At 50.1% G+C, this 13,793-nt stretch overlaps 2 protein-coding genes across 2 annotated transcripts in view; one reads left to right on the top strand and one right to left on the bottom strand.

Moving 5' to 3' along the window:
- CDC42SE1 (CDC42 small effector 1) overlaps positions 1-2,336 on the top strand; it is a 49,394-nt gene extending 47,058 nt beyond the window's left edge. Inside the window, exon 5 of the mRNA XM_081841514.1 lies at positions 105-2,336. The gene's annotated coding sequence lies outside the window, so the exon portion shown is untranslated. The remainder of the gene's footprint in view (positions 1-104) is intronic.
- A 3,701-nt stretch (positions 2,337-6,037) lies between these two features.
- LOC309330023 (uncharacterized protein) lies at positions 6,038-10,654 on the bottom strand. Its single transcript, XM_081841417.1, has 2 exons — positions 9,939-10,654; positions 6,038-6,388 (listed from the first exon to the last, which is right to left on the bottom strand). The coding sequence occupies exons 1-2, from the start codon at positions 10,563-10,565 to the stop codon at positions 6,362-6,364; spliced, it is 654 nt and encodes a 217-aa protein (XP_081697543.1). The 5' UTR covers positions 10,566-10,654; the 3' UTR covers positions 6,038-6,361.
- Positions 10,655-13,793: the final 3,139 nt, after the last annotated feature.

The raw sequence follows: 13,793 nt of genomic DNA, 5'->3' as shown, positions 1-13,793 counted from the left end.
CGCTGTTTTCTAAGTTTCACTTCCCCTGCCAATTCAGGTGGAGGATCTGGAAGGAGGTGGAGAGGGAATGTAATTCTTCTTTCCAATCTTTTTTCTTCTCGCAGGTCCCGGGCAAATTAACGAATCGAGAAAACCCAAAGAAAGAAATAAGTATGTAAACAACCCTCGCGCGAGCGGCCTGCTCGGATCCTGTCGAGGCAGGTCGGCGAAGCTCAGAAGACACCAAACACCCTTCGTAACTTATGCAAACTGATTCCAAATCGGATCGGATTTTCTTTTTCTAAAGAGCGTCAGCAACAAAAACGCAGCAGCTTATTCCGCCGCTAATTTTCGCCTCCCAGATTTGCATAGAAAGATTTCCTGAATCCAACACTCCCTTAGCTGCCGCTTCCTCTCTCTCTTCTCTCCCCCCCCCCCAAAAAAAATGCAGAAGCATCTCTGGACCCTCAGTCAGTCTCTCATGCCGTCCTTCGTTTCGTGGCTGCCGCATTTTGCTTTTTCAGAACTTTGCAAGGAATCGGGGCGGGCGTTTGAGGGAGATTGACGCCTGGGGCTCCATCAAGCATCTTTGTCTGCGAACATGCCATCCATTTAAAGCACACCCAAAGCCTCTTCCACACACACACCTGCAGGCCAATCACCCTGGGAACTGTAGTTTGCTATGGGTGCTGGGAATTGTAGTGCTGTAGGAGTAAACTACAGTTCTCCGGATTCTCGGGGTACATGTGCTTTAAATGTATAATGTGTGTGCCATTTTGCTTCATTTTTTAAAAGTGCATTCTGTTTTATCCCCCTCAAAAAATCTGGAGAGGAACTTCCCGTAACTGGGTTGTGGTTTTGTTTTGTTTTTACATGGAAGTGTAATCACTGGATTTTGGGGCTTTTTCTGGGGAGGGGGAGAAGGATCGACCTTTCCATGAGGCACGATTTTTTAAAAAGAGCAGGAGGCAGAGTGCTAACCCTGCTGGAATCTCCCCTGTGAAAGCCTTGCTGAAATGACTGGAAGGCCTGCGAGAGTGTGGTTAGTGACGTCACAGGCACTAGCCAGTTGCCACCTTCCAAAATTGGCCAGCATTTTGCTCCTGCTGCTGAAGACCTCTTCTCTGTGCCAGTCACTGAAGATGAAGTGTGGCCGCTTTTGGGTTTCCTGCGGCAAAGCATCCCACACTCAGGGCGGCCTCTGCACATTGGACTTCCTCTACCGAAGGACAGCAAAATGGGAGAGACGATGTTTGATCAGGCAAAGCGAGAGAACGAACACGGAAGATGGAGAGGATCCGGTCCGGATGATGGCAGAGTCTTGTCGCCTCTTTGGCCAGGCAAAGCACCGTGAAGGGAGAAAATCTCTGGATCACATCAAGGCAATTTTGGAACTTCCTTTTATATGTATAAAAAATGCAATATTCCTGTTAAAAGCTGGGCAAAGTTCGTCATTCTGTTGGGATAGGGACATTTCACTGAGATCTTGCTTGGACTGCAGGAGCCTTGATCCTCAGTTCTTCCCGTCGAATCATGAATGTTGGGCTCTAGAGGTGCTCAGACTACAACTCCCAGCAGCCCCGGCACACCCAATGAGGGAATTATGGGAGTTGTAGTCCAGCAATTTCAGGTGGGTGCATCCCCCTCCCCAATTTCTGGAAGTTCCTCTCTCTGACCCTGTGAAATTCTCCGCAGAAACATCCCCCCATCTGATCGCTAAGGACTAATCCTGACTCTCCTCCCGAGGGGTGGAGAACCTCAGGCCAAATCCGCCCCCCCGGGCTGCTCTGTTTGGCCCTCGGAACTCTCCACAGGCCACGCCCCTCTCCACAGGCCACGCCCCATCTCCGTCCCTCCTTCGCATCCTGAATGATGTTCCCTGGCTGGGATTTGTCCCTAAACTCTGACGGGGACACACAGAGAGAGGACTGCGTGAAAATGTGCAGGGTCCAGCCCACTGCAGAAAAGCGAAAATTATATCTCTTGCTATGCCCGTTTTTCTCCCTGGCACCACTGCCCACAGATGGCACGCTGCCCCCGGAAGGAAATTCAGCCCTCCGGCCAGTTCCTCGCTCCAGAATTACTCCTTCTGACTGAATGGGGTTTCCCAAGAGGAGGAGGAACTCTGAGGTGGGGTGTGTGGGAAGGGCGCTAGGGGCTGGTGTTGGGGGAGCACTTCAGATTTCAAATTTCTAGGCCTCATGAGGCTCTGGCACCGGATGGCGGATCGTTCCCACCCCCATTCCTTCTCTCTCATTATTATGAGCAGGGGCATTGCAGGAAATATGAAGCCAGCGAGGCTGAACTCTGGAATCGCTTTAGGGTTCCACTGCAGATAAAATAAAATAAAAAGCCCACATCTTTCTGTTTGTTAAAGGAAAAATAGTACGCTTAGCTTACTTAAGCAATGCCAGCTTTGTTTGTCTGTTGATGCCCCCCCCCAAAAAACCCTCTTTGCTTTTTCACATTAAGATGAGGAAGACTTCCATCCATTTGCTCATTACACGACAGGTTTGAAATATATCAGAGTCTGCCTTCATTTCTATGTGTGCTGGCAAAAGAATGTTTTGCTGCCATTTTACCACCTTTGTTTAAAAAAAAAGTTAACAAATGCAGGAGGGCGAGATTCAGCTAAGTCAAGCTCAGAGTATACCTATTGAAATGCTCCCTTGCTTTCCCTGGGTCTCCTCGGAGTAGGACTGATGTCACCCAGAGGCTATCAGATAGCTGGGAATTGACATTTAGAACTTATGGGTGAGGAGCCTCGATCCTTGAGGCCAAAAGTGGCCCCCAAACCCCTCTGCCTGGCCCTCAGAGCCATCTGCAGGCCATGCCCCCTCTCCCCAGGCCACACCCCTCATTGGCTCTCTTTCACACCCTCCTGGAGCAACCTTTCCGTGATTCGAACTCGGATCCTGCTTCCTGCTTGCGTGGATGTAGGATGGAAACCTAACCCTACTGCACAGAGGCGAAGTTTGTACTCCTTACTCAGCCGACTTTCCCCCCTGACACATTCGAGCTGAAGAAAACCTCCGGAACTGTCCTTTCGCTCCAAATTAATCTCAAATCTCAATCATCTGAAGGAAACCGGTTTAGAAATACAGCTATGCTACAATGCGCCCGTATTCCTGCTCCCCGTAACTTTGGACCCGCTCCCCTACAGCCCCAAGTATTTCTGGTGCGGCCCGACCACACCAAACAGGGGATTTTCTCAGGCTGCGAATGAAGTCGGCTCTGACTCTGCCTGCCGTGTCCTCTGGCGCCACCTACTGTTGACCTCCCACCCTGATCACCACTTTGCCTAACATCAGAGCCGGCCCCATCTCACCCCCCCACCCAAAAGCTCCTGCAACCACCTCTCCCCTCTGCGATTTCAATGGGTGACTCCGTGTCAAACTGCTTAAGTTTCGCGCCGGCAGGGCTGGCGTCGAAACCGTCGCTTTTGGGAAAGAATAGCTGGACTATTTGGGTGTATACTTGTTTGCTGAAAACATGTTCTCTTTTCTTCTTTTTTGTAAACGAGAAAATTTATGGGGGGGGGCGAGGGGGCAGACCAAGCTGTCTAATTATAACGAGGAAGCTTCCTAAAAGAGTATTTTTTTTAAAGGAGGGGAGAAGCCGCAATCTGTGCACAGAAATTTCGCTGGGGTGGATGCAAGAATCTGGTGTGTATCCGATCGGCAGGAAGGTTGGGTTGGTGGGGTAGAGGAGGAGTGGGGTAGATTTTTTTATTTTCCTTCGCCTCTTAAAATGTTTTCTCCCCTCTGCACTGCTGCCTGCCCCCCCGCCACCGCCAACTTGCGACCTGTTCTGGAGAGTGTAATGTATGCTTGAAAAATTAAAAAGTCAAAAGATGGTCAGGATCTGTGTCTTGGATGGCAGGAGGAGGGAGAAAATGGCAATACCTGCCCACTCCTCCTCTTAAGAGACTTTCCCTTGAGGTCCCACCCTGCAATAATTTCATTATTATATGAAGTTTGGATTCCAGAGATGATGGGCCCAGCAGCTGTTCTTAGAGGACCTTCAAGTCCACAGTGCACATCATAGATTTAAAACACATTCGATGCACATTTTTCCCCGGTCCAGGAATCCTGGGAACTGTAGTTCAGCCCCTCGCAGAACTACAGTTCCCAGCACCCTTAAACTACAATTCCCAGGATTCTTGGGTGGAAGCCAGGTCCATTAAACGCGCTTTCAAGATATGGCATGGATTTGACCCAATTGCACCTGGCAGGTTTTCTTCCATCTGTGAATTTGTCCGTGTTTATTCTTTAGTTGAGATTCCTGCATTGCAGGGGGGGGTGGACTGGATGACCCCGGGGTGTCCCTTTGAACTCCACACTTCTATGATTCCCTGAACAGAAAAAGAGGTGCATCTTCAGCATTTTCTGGAACCTATTTCATGAAGGTGCCAGGGGAGAAAGATTCACAACTTAGGGGCCACTGCAGAGAAGATCCCGTCTTGGGTCACGAACCCCCGAACTTCTGAGGGTGGTGGAGCTACCAAGAGGGCCCCTCTGCCAATCTGAACACCCAGGGAGGTCCATAGGGAAGGAGGTAGCCTTTCAGATATTTGGGGTTTAAGTTGCTTACAGGTCATGCAAGCGCCGAGCAGAACCTCAAGCAGGAATCTGGCTGCTATGTTTTGAACCAGTTGGATTTCCTGTGTCGTCTTCAAGGGCAGCACCACAAAAAGTGCATTGCAGCAGTCCAGCCTGAAGTGGACCAGGGCATGGAGTGCGGCGGGCCAGTCACCCATGTCTGAAAGGGGCCTCCTGTAACTATGTTGAGTCCAGGAGCAACCCCAGACTATGACTCTGCACCTTCCATGGGTGTCCAGAACAGATAATCTCCCCAACTTCTGGACCTGGAAACTCAGGAATATCTCCTAAAAATCCGTACAGTTTGGAAAGGTTCAGACTGCATCCAAACATTTAAAGGAAGATCCGCAGCGTAGATGCAAAGCAAACCCAATGTGCCTTTATAGCATGGGACACCCCCCGCCATTGAATTCTGGGAGCTGTCGCCTGTCAACAATGGGAATGGTAGTTCAGTGAGCAAGGAACTATAGTTCCCAGGATCCTTTGCAGGAAATCACCTGCTCTAAAAGCACGGTGCAAGCCTTTATCTCGGGAACGGCCGTGCAAAATTTGGTTATGATATCTTAAGAGAAGGGACACGGGTGGCGCTGTGGGTTAAACCACAGAGCCTAGGGCTTGCCGATCAGAAGGTCAGCGGTTCAAATCCCCGCGACGGGGTGAGCTCCCGTTGCTCGGTCCCTGCTCCTGCCAACCTAGCAGTTCGAAAGCACGTCAAAGTGCAAGTAGATAAATAGGTACCACTCGGGCGGGAAGGTAAATGGCATTTCTGTGTGCTGCTCTGGTTCGCCAGAAGCAGCTTGAGTCCTGCTGGCCACATGACCCGGAAAAACTCTCTGCGGACAAATGCCAGCTCCCTCGGCCAATAAAGCGAGATGAGCGCCGCAACCCCAGAGTCTGTCACGACTGGACCTAATGGTCAGGGGTCCCTTTACCTTTACCTTATCTTAAGAGAGCTTGGGATACGTAGCAAGGAGACAAACAACTTTTTTTCAAAATACATACAGTGGTACCTCGGGTTACATACGCTTCAGGTTACATATGCTTCAGGTTACAGACTCCACTAACCCAGAAATAGTGCTTCAGGTTAAGAACTTTGCTTCTGGATGAGAACAGAAATCGGGCTCTCGCGGCGCGGCAGCAGCAGGAGGCCCCATTAGCTAAAGTGGTGCTTCAGGTTAAGAACAGTTTCAGGTTAAGAACGGACCTCCAGAACGAATTAAGTTCTTAACCCAAGGTACCACTGTAGATACAATCCTGTACTGGAGGGATATCTGTGCCCTCCTTCCCAGATACTTTAGGATTCCTACCTACCATCATGGCCTCAGCATTCAGTGTGCCTATTGGTCAGGAATGAGGATGATGGGCGTTGTAAGGCCATTGTATCACCTGTCCACAAGTCACCTGTCTGTGCCCCAGTCTCTCTACACCCGAGAGAAATAGAAAACAGAAAAACCTACTCAGGAATCAGCATTTTTTATTCAGCTGCTTTCAGCAGCGGGGGGGGGGGTGTCTCCAAAGGAAGGCAGAGGAGACCCCAAAAAGAATACTCAAAAACCCCTTTCTTTCCAACACAGAATGTTTAGGATGCTGCATCAGTCCGTGGTACAATCTCCTTCGCCCTGCCTGTTTTCCCGGCTCGCTTTGTTGCCAATTTGAAAGCAGTTCTGGCAAATCAAGGGTGTTTGCTTTTGGGTAGAAGAAGAGCAAGATCCGAAGCGCCACGTTTCCTAGAAGGCCCTGCTCAGGGCCGATGTTCAGCGATCGCCATGGCTGCTTGGCCTTCACTGCTGGCGCCTCGGCTTCGGTTCCTGAAGTGTAAAAATGGGAAAGCAAAGAGAATTAAAATGGGAAAGCAAAGAGAATTAAAATGGGAAAGCAAAGAGAATTAAAATGGGAAAGCAAAGAGAATTAAAATGTAAGAGGGGAAACACATGCCGCACACATTCGTGGGAATCTACCAGCTCCCCAAGATGTTGCTGGTCTGGTCAAACAACTCTGTTTGAGCGACACTAGAGACGAGGTGGGTCAGATGTGTCCCTACAGAAGAGGTTATTAAACAGTAGGTGGCATGGAAAGTTCGGAGAGGGAAAAGGTTTTCTCCCTCTTGCATCATGCTAGAATTCAGGGGCATCCGAGGAAGGTAAACCTTGGAAGATTCAGAACAGGTAAAAGGAAGGCATTCTTCAGAGCATAGTTAGACTGTGGAACTCCCTGCCACAAGGGGCAGGGATGAGCAGCAATTTGGATGGCTTTAAAAGACGACTGAGCAGATTCATGAAGGAGAAGGCCGTGGGTGACTTCTAAGCCACAATGGCCATACTCCACGGTATGCGATGTTTCTGCACACCAGCTGCCGGAGACAGCAGGAATAATAATAATAGTAATAGTAATAGTGATAGTGATAGTAAAAATAATAATTTATTATTTATACCCCACCCATCTGGCTGGGTTTCCCCAGCCACTTTGGGCGACTTCCAACAGAACACTAAAATACAATAACCTATTAAAACATTAAAAGCTTCCCTAAAGAGGGCTGGCTTCAGATGTCTTCTAAAAGTCTGGTAGTTGTTTATCTCTTTGACATCTGATGGGGAGGGCTTTCTACAGGGTGGGCACCACCACCAAGAAGGCCCTCTGCCTGGTTCCCTGTAACTTGGCTTCTTGCAGTGAGGGAACTGCCAGAAGGCCCTCGGAGCTGGACCTCAGCATCCGGGCAGAACGATGGGGGTGGGGACGCTCCTTCAGGTGTACTTCAAGAAGGGGAGAGTTGCTTCTGAGCTTGGGGCTACCTTTGAAGGTGACCCGGAAACTACAACTAATCCAGAATGCGGCAGCTAGACTGGTGACTGGGAGCGGCTGCCGAGACCACATAACACCGGTCTTGAAAGACCTACATTGGCTCCCAGTATGTTTCCGAGCACAATTCAAAGTGTTGGTGCTGACCTTTAAAGCCCTAAACGGCCTCGGTCGTGTATACCTGAAGGAGCGTCTCCACCCCCATCGTTTTGCCCGGACACTGAGGTCCAGCGCCGAGGGCCTTCTGGCAGTTCCCTCATTGCAAGAAGCCAAGTTACAGGGAACCAGGCAGAGGGCCTTCTCGGTGGTGGCGCCCGCTCTGTGGAACACCCTCCCACCAGATGTCAAAGATATAAACAACTACCAGAAATTTAGAAGACATCTGAAGGCAGCCCTGTTTAGGGAAGTTTTTAATGTGTGACATTTTAATGTATTTTTAATCTTTGTTGGAAGCCACCAAGAGTGGCTGGGGAATCCCAGCCAGATGGGTGGGGTACAAATAAATTATTATTATTATTATTATTATTATTATTATTATTATTATTATTGGTTTCCCATTGAGACATCTGGTTGGCCACTGTGAGAACAAGATGCTAGACTAGATACACCTCCTTTGGCCTGATCTAACAGGCTCTCATGATCTTATGCAACATTGACCACATTGGCCAGGTCCAAGGAGAACTGTGATCCAACGTCACCTGAACCTAGGAACTAAGATAGACTGCCTAGAGACCTGGAGGCTCCATGAGAACATCGGAAGAGCCCTGCTGGGTCGATCTTGGCTGAATCTCTTCGCTCTGAACTTAGCCGGGAATTTTTTCAGTGCCGGCCCAAAACATTTATCTGCCTAAAGGAAGGCCGAGATGGTGTGTTCTTGCACAATTCTAGTGATTACTGGTGAGCTGAAAGGCGGGATATTGGCAGAAGGTGGACCCAGAGCCGATGGCAGGCAGAGCTACCCCCTGGGTTGGTTGTAGGGAAGGAGACAGGCAGGTGGGAGGTCTGGGGAAACACCTTGCTTTAAATTAAAAAGAATCCACTCCCCAAGCAAGCGGTGTAATTCTGATGGGAAGCATTCCTCTGAGCACGTGCAGAGAGTAGCCGTACAGGGCCCCACTCTCGCGACCCGAAACAACAGGTCTCCACAGAGGAAGGCCTCCCTGTGGGGATAAGCAACCTCATATAACCGACATGCTTAAGTTGAATTAGGGACGTGGGTGGCGCTGTGGGTTAAACCACAGAGCCTACAACTTGCCGATCAGAAGGTCGGCGGTTCAAATCCCCGTGACGGGGTGAGCTCCCGTTGTTCAGTCCCTGCTCCTGCCAACCTAGCAGTTCGAAAGCACGTCAAAGCGCAAGTAGATAAATAGGTACCACTCCAGCAGGAAAGTAAATGGTGTTTCCGTGTGCTGCTCTGGTTCGCCAGAAGCGGCTTAGTCCTGCTGGCCACATGACCTGGAAGCTGTACGCCGGCTCCCTCGGCCAGTTAAGCGAGATGAGCGCCGCAACCCCAGAGTCGGCCACGACTGGACCTAATGGTCAGGGGTCCCTTTACCTTTAAGTTGAATTAATGCATGAAGGGGTTAAGACCATAGAGTAAGCTGTCCAGCCAGGCTTAGATCACTTTGGGAGGAGCTAGATAATCAAGACTTGGTTCTCCTCCAGTTTCCCTGAGAAGCTTGGCGTGTAAAGAGGTCTGAGCCTGTTGCTCCAAGTTCAGGCTCTTACAAGCCACTCGAGTTCCTGTACCAATAATTTAGGAACTTCCACCACTGTAACTAAGCCACGTTTTTCTGCCTGCGTTTTCTGACTGATGTGTGGGAAAGCACATGATCGTGACCTTGAAAGAGTTTGTAAGTAAACCAATTTTTAACTTACTAAACATGTGCTCTTTTTTTCTGTGCTAGGGGAAGAGGGGAACTTTGGAACTTTGGAAGACTTTGGAACTTTGGAAGAAACTCCGAGGGGCATACTGTATTTCCATGCTTTTATTTGCTGCATGTGTTATGGTTTTAAATCTCTGCTTTGCCCCAAACCTGGATCTTGGCATCCAGGCAGTCCTTCGTTTATATGCCTATTTAAACGAGAAGAAAGCCCACCACCTGACATAAGAACATCAGTAGAGCCTGCTGGGTCTGGCCAAAAGGGGCCCTTCTAGTCCAGCATCCTTGTTCTCCAATGGCCAACTCCATCCCTCTTCTGGCAAGACCTGAGCGCTACAGCAGCTCTCCCCTTCCGTGGCTCATCACAGAGCATAGCTACCAATAGCCTTTCCCAACCAGCGAGTGCGCCTGCATCAGCCCTAACTCATAGGAGCTGGTTGAGAAATTTGAGTTTTCCTCCTCCCTCCCCATTCCTTTTCCCTTGTGTGTCGTGTTGCTATTGTTTTCCAGATTGGATGCCAGCATGGCGGGCCGTCTCGTTTTAACAGATTGTATGCAACCCACTCTGGGGGGGGGCTTTGGGCCAAAGAGCAGGGGTGCACCAATGCTCTGAATGAATAAACAAAACGGGGAGCGCATTATGCGGCGCCTCGGCACCCCCTGCCCATCTGTCCCCCACCTGCTCCGGCGGGAAGGCGTCCTTGATGCTCTTCCAGAGGTCCCTGAGTCCCTCGTGGACCTGGGTCCAGAAGTCCTTCCTCTTCTGCTCCTTGTCTTGCTTGATGTCTTGCAGTGCGCAGATGTGCATTGGCCCCTGGTCGCACGCCAGCGTCGAGGAGTTGCACTGGCCCTGCTTGCACTGGCAGGCCTGGTAGTTGCACACCTCCCTCTCAAAGCGCAGGATGTCGTAGTCAGCCGGGTCCAGGTGGACGCCGGGCTGCGAGTAGGTGATGTCTCGCACCCGGGACATGCTCCCCGCGGCGCAGTTGCAGTGCCACTCGCTCCACTCCTGCCAGGCATAGCGGTTGTCGCCCACGACGAGGACGGTATCCTTCTCCTGCGAGGTCCCCGCGCTGAACGTGATGGAGACCGACACCAGCGGCGCTTCTGTGGTCATCTGGGTCTCGTTGCTGTTGGTGTAGCCTGCCGCCACCGTCGCCATGGCAGCCTCGGGGATCAGGGCCACCAGGTGTGGCGGCGCACCCATCTGGGTCATGTCTTCCGTGTCCTCGCCCAGGCCTGGCCCGGGTGCCAGCCAGCCCCACAGGCAGAGCGTCAGCACCAAAGTGACGCCCCCTAAGGCCATGGAGGGGGACTGCGGGTTACGAGCTTGGGCAGGGACAGCGCCCGGAGGTCTTGGTCTGGTCGGGATGGGAAGGGGAGGGGGCGTGGCCTGTCGTTGTTGGGGGCGGGGTCTTGCTAGGCAACCTGCTCAGAACTCTGGGGGAGAACAAAGGAAGGGCGGAACTCTGGGGAGGGCAAGTAGGCAGGATTTATGAAAATGCGGTGGGATTGAAGGCTAATAATAATAATAATTTTTAATACCCCGCCCATCTGGCTGGGTTTCCCCAGCCACCCCAGCGGCTTCCAACAGAACACTAAAATACAATAACCTATTAAAACATTAAAAGCTTCCCTAAACAGGGCTGCCTTCAAATGTCTTCTAAAAGTTTGGTAGTTATTTTTCTCTTAGACATCTGATGGCAGGCCGTTCCACAGGGCGGGTGCCACCACCGAGAAGGCCCTCTGCTGTAACTTGGCTTCTCACAGGGAGGGAACCACCAGAAGGCCCATGACGCTGGACCTCAGTGTCCAGGCAGAACGATGGGGGTGGAGACACTCCTTCAAGTATACAGAACCGAGGCCGTTTAGGGCTTTAAAGGTCAGCACCAACACTTTGAATTGTGCTTGGGAGCCAGTGTAGGTCTTTCAGGACCGGTGTTATATGGTCTCAGCGGCCGCTCCCAGTCACCAGTCTGGCTGCCGCATTCTGGATTAGTTGTAGTTTCCAAGTCACCTTCAAAGGTAGTCCAAGCAGGAGATAACCAGAGCATGCACCACTCTGGCGAGACAGTCCACAGGCAGGGAGGGTCTCATCCTGCAAACCAGGTGGAGCTGGTAGACAGCCGCCCTTGACACAGAATTGACCTGCACCTCCATGGACAGCTGTGAGTCCAAAATGACTCCCAGGCTGCACACCTGGTCCTTCAGGGGCACAGTTACCCCATTCAGGACTAGGGAGCGATATTGGAGCAAATTAAGAGGCACAACCAGGTTCTTTTGAATATTGGGTTCATTCATTCATTCACTGATTTGCTTATTTATTGCTGACCCTCCACCCTACGGTCCCAGGGCGGGTTACAGCATCAAGACACATGATGAAAAACTGTTTAAAACATACAATCATAAAAGGAATAACATGTGTCCTAAAAGCATACCTCAAGTCTCAGGGTAAAGAGCACTCTCACATTACACGTGCAAGAGAGTGTATCTTCCTATATACATAAAAACGTAAGGCTGTTGTCACACAAGTGCAATGCAGCCTCAAAACCCTGGATTTGCAGGAAGTCAGGGTGGGGGAATGGGAACGAAAGAGAAGGCAGGTTTTAAACAACAGCAGAGGTTTGCGCAATGGAGGGATGCCGAGGAAGAAGAGTTTGGATTTTATATCCCACTTTATCACTACCCGAAGGAGTCTCAAAGCGGCTAACAGTCTCCTTTCCCTTCCTCCCCCCAAACAAACACTCTGTGAGGTGAGTGGGGCTGAAAGACCTCAGAGAAGTGTGACTGGCCCAAGGTCACCCAGCAGCTGCATGTGGAGGAGCGGGGAAGCGAACCCGGTTCCCCAGATTACGAGTCCACCGCTCTTAACCACTACACCACACTAGCTCTTTATTTTTGAAACGAATTATGGTTTCCCTCCTCTATACAGTATGCTGTTTTAATGGGGAAAAGCAAAATACATATTTTAAACTCCTCGTGTATATGCCTACTTAGAAATAAATTCAACTCAGGTTAATGGGGTTTGCTCTCAGGTAAGCTATAGTTTCATCATCAATTAGTTTCATCATCAATTAATCATGCGAAAGGCTGGGCTGGATGAATCCCTAGCCGGAATTAAGATTGCTGGAAGAAATATCAACAACCTCAGATATGCAGATGACACAACCTTGATGGCAGAAAGTGAGGAGGAATTAAAGAACCTTTTAATGAGGGTGAAAGAGGAGAGCGCAAAATATGGTCTGAAGCTCAACATCAAAAAAACGAAGATCATGGCCACTGCGCCCATCACCTCCTGGCAAATAGAAGGGGAAGAAATGGGGGCATTTCTTGGGCTCCATGATCACTGCAGATGGTGACAGCAGTCACAAAATTAAAAGACGCCTGCTTCTTGGGAGAAAAGCAATGACAAACCTAGACAGCATCTTAAAAAACAGAGACATCACCTTGCCAACAAAGGTCCGTATAGTTAAAGCCATGGTTTTCCCAGTAGTGATGTATGGAAGTGAGAGCTGGACCATAAAGAAGGCTGATCGCCAAAGAATGGATGCTTTTGAATTCTGGTGCTGGAGGAGACTCTTGAAAGTCCCATGGACTGCAAGAAGATCAAACGCATCCATTCTTAAAGAAATCGGCCCTGAGTGCTCACTGGAAGGACAGATCCTGAAGCTGAGGCTCCAAGACTTTCTCCACCTCATGAGAAGACTCGACTCCCTGGAAAAGACCCTGATGTTGGGAAAGATGGAGGGCACAAGGAGAAGGGGACGACAGAGGACGAGATGGTGGGACAGTGTTCTCGAAGCTACAAACATGAGTCTGACCAAACTGCGGGAGGCAGTGGAAGACAGGAGGGCCTGGCGTGCTCTGGTCCAGGGGGTCACGAAGAGGCGGACACGACTAAACAACAACAAGAAGCCATAGTTTTGTTTTCAAGTTTACTTGTACTCGGTGGTACTGCGATCTCCTTCCAGTCTATCTTCCATTTCCTGCAGTTCATCCTCCAGTATCACTGTCCCAATCATCTTAATTACATTTGTCCATTAGGTATTTCTGAGGTGTACGTAATTCCATCATCAAAAGGTTTCTGGGCTGGGAGGTTGGGCTGCAGAGAGAGGGGGTGGGCAAGGGGGCAGCTGGAGGGGGTGCGGGTAGAGTCTGGTTGGCAAGCTTTGTAAGCTGGGCAGCAGCCCCTAGTGTGTGTGGCGAGATAGATATATAGATAGATAGATAGATAGATAGATAGATAGATAGATAGATAGAGTGGTACCTCGGGTTACATACGCTTCAGGTTACAGACTCCGCTAACCCACAAATAGTGCTTCAGGTTAATAACTTTGCTTCAGGATGAGAACAGAAATCGTGCTCCGGCGGCATGGCAGCAGCGGGAGGCCCCATTAGCGAAAGTGGTGCTTCAGGTTAAGAACTGTTTTAGGTTAAGAACGGACCTCTGGAACGAATTACGTACTTAACCCGAGGTACCACTGTAGATAGATAGATATGATTTACGGCTATTGGGCCAATCACTGTCTCTCAG

Source organism: Podarcis erhardii (genome assembly GCF_964252035.2).
Source record: "Podarcis erhardii genome assembly, chromosome: 15".
In the NCBI taxonomy this organism is placed as follows: Eukaryota; Metazoa; Chordata; class Lepidosauria; order Squamata; family Lacertidae; genus Podarcis; species Podarcis erhardii.
This window is presented reverse-complemented; position numbering and strand designations above follow the sequence as displayed.

Coding starts and splice junctions, on each gene's coding strand:
- LOC309330023 (XM_081841417.1), bottom strand. CDS start 10,565: ATGGCCTTAGGGGGCGTCACTTTGGTGCTGACGCTCTGCCTGTGGGGC. Junction 6,389..9,938: donor ACGCCTTCCCGCCGGAGCAG/GTGGGGGACAGA, acceptor TTTACACTTCAG/GAACCGAAGCCGAGGCGCCA.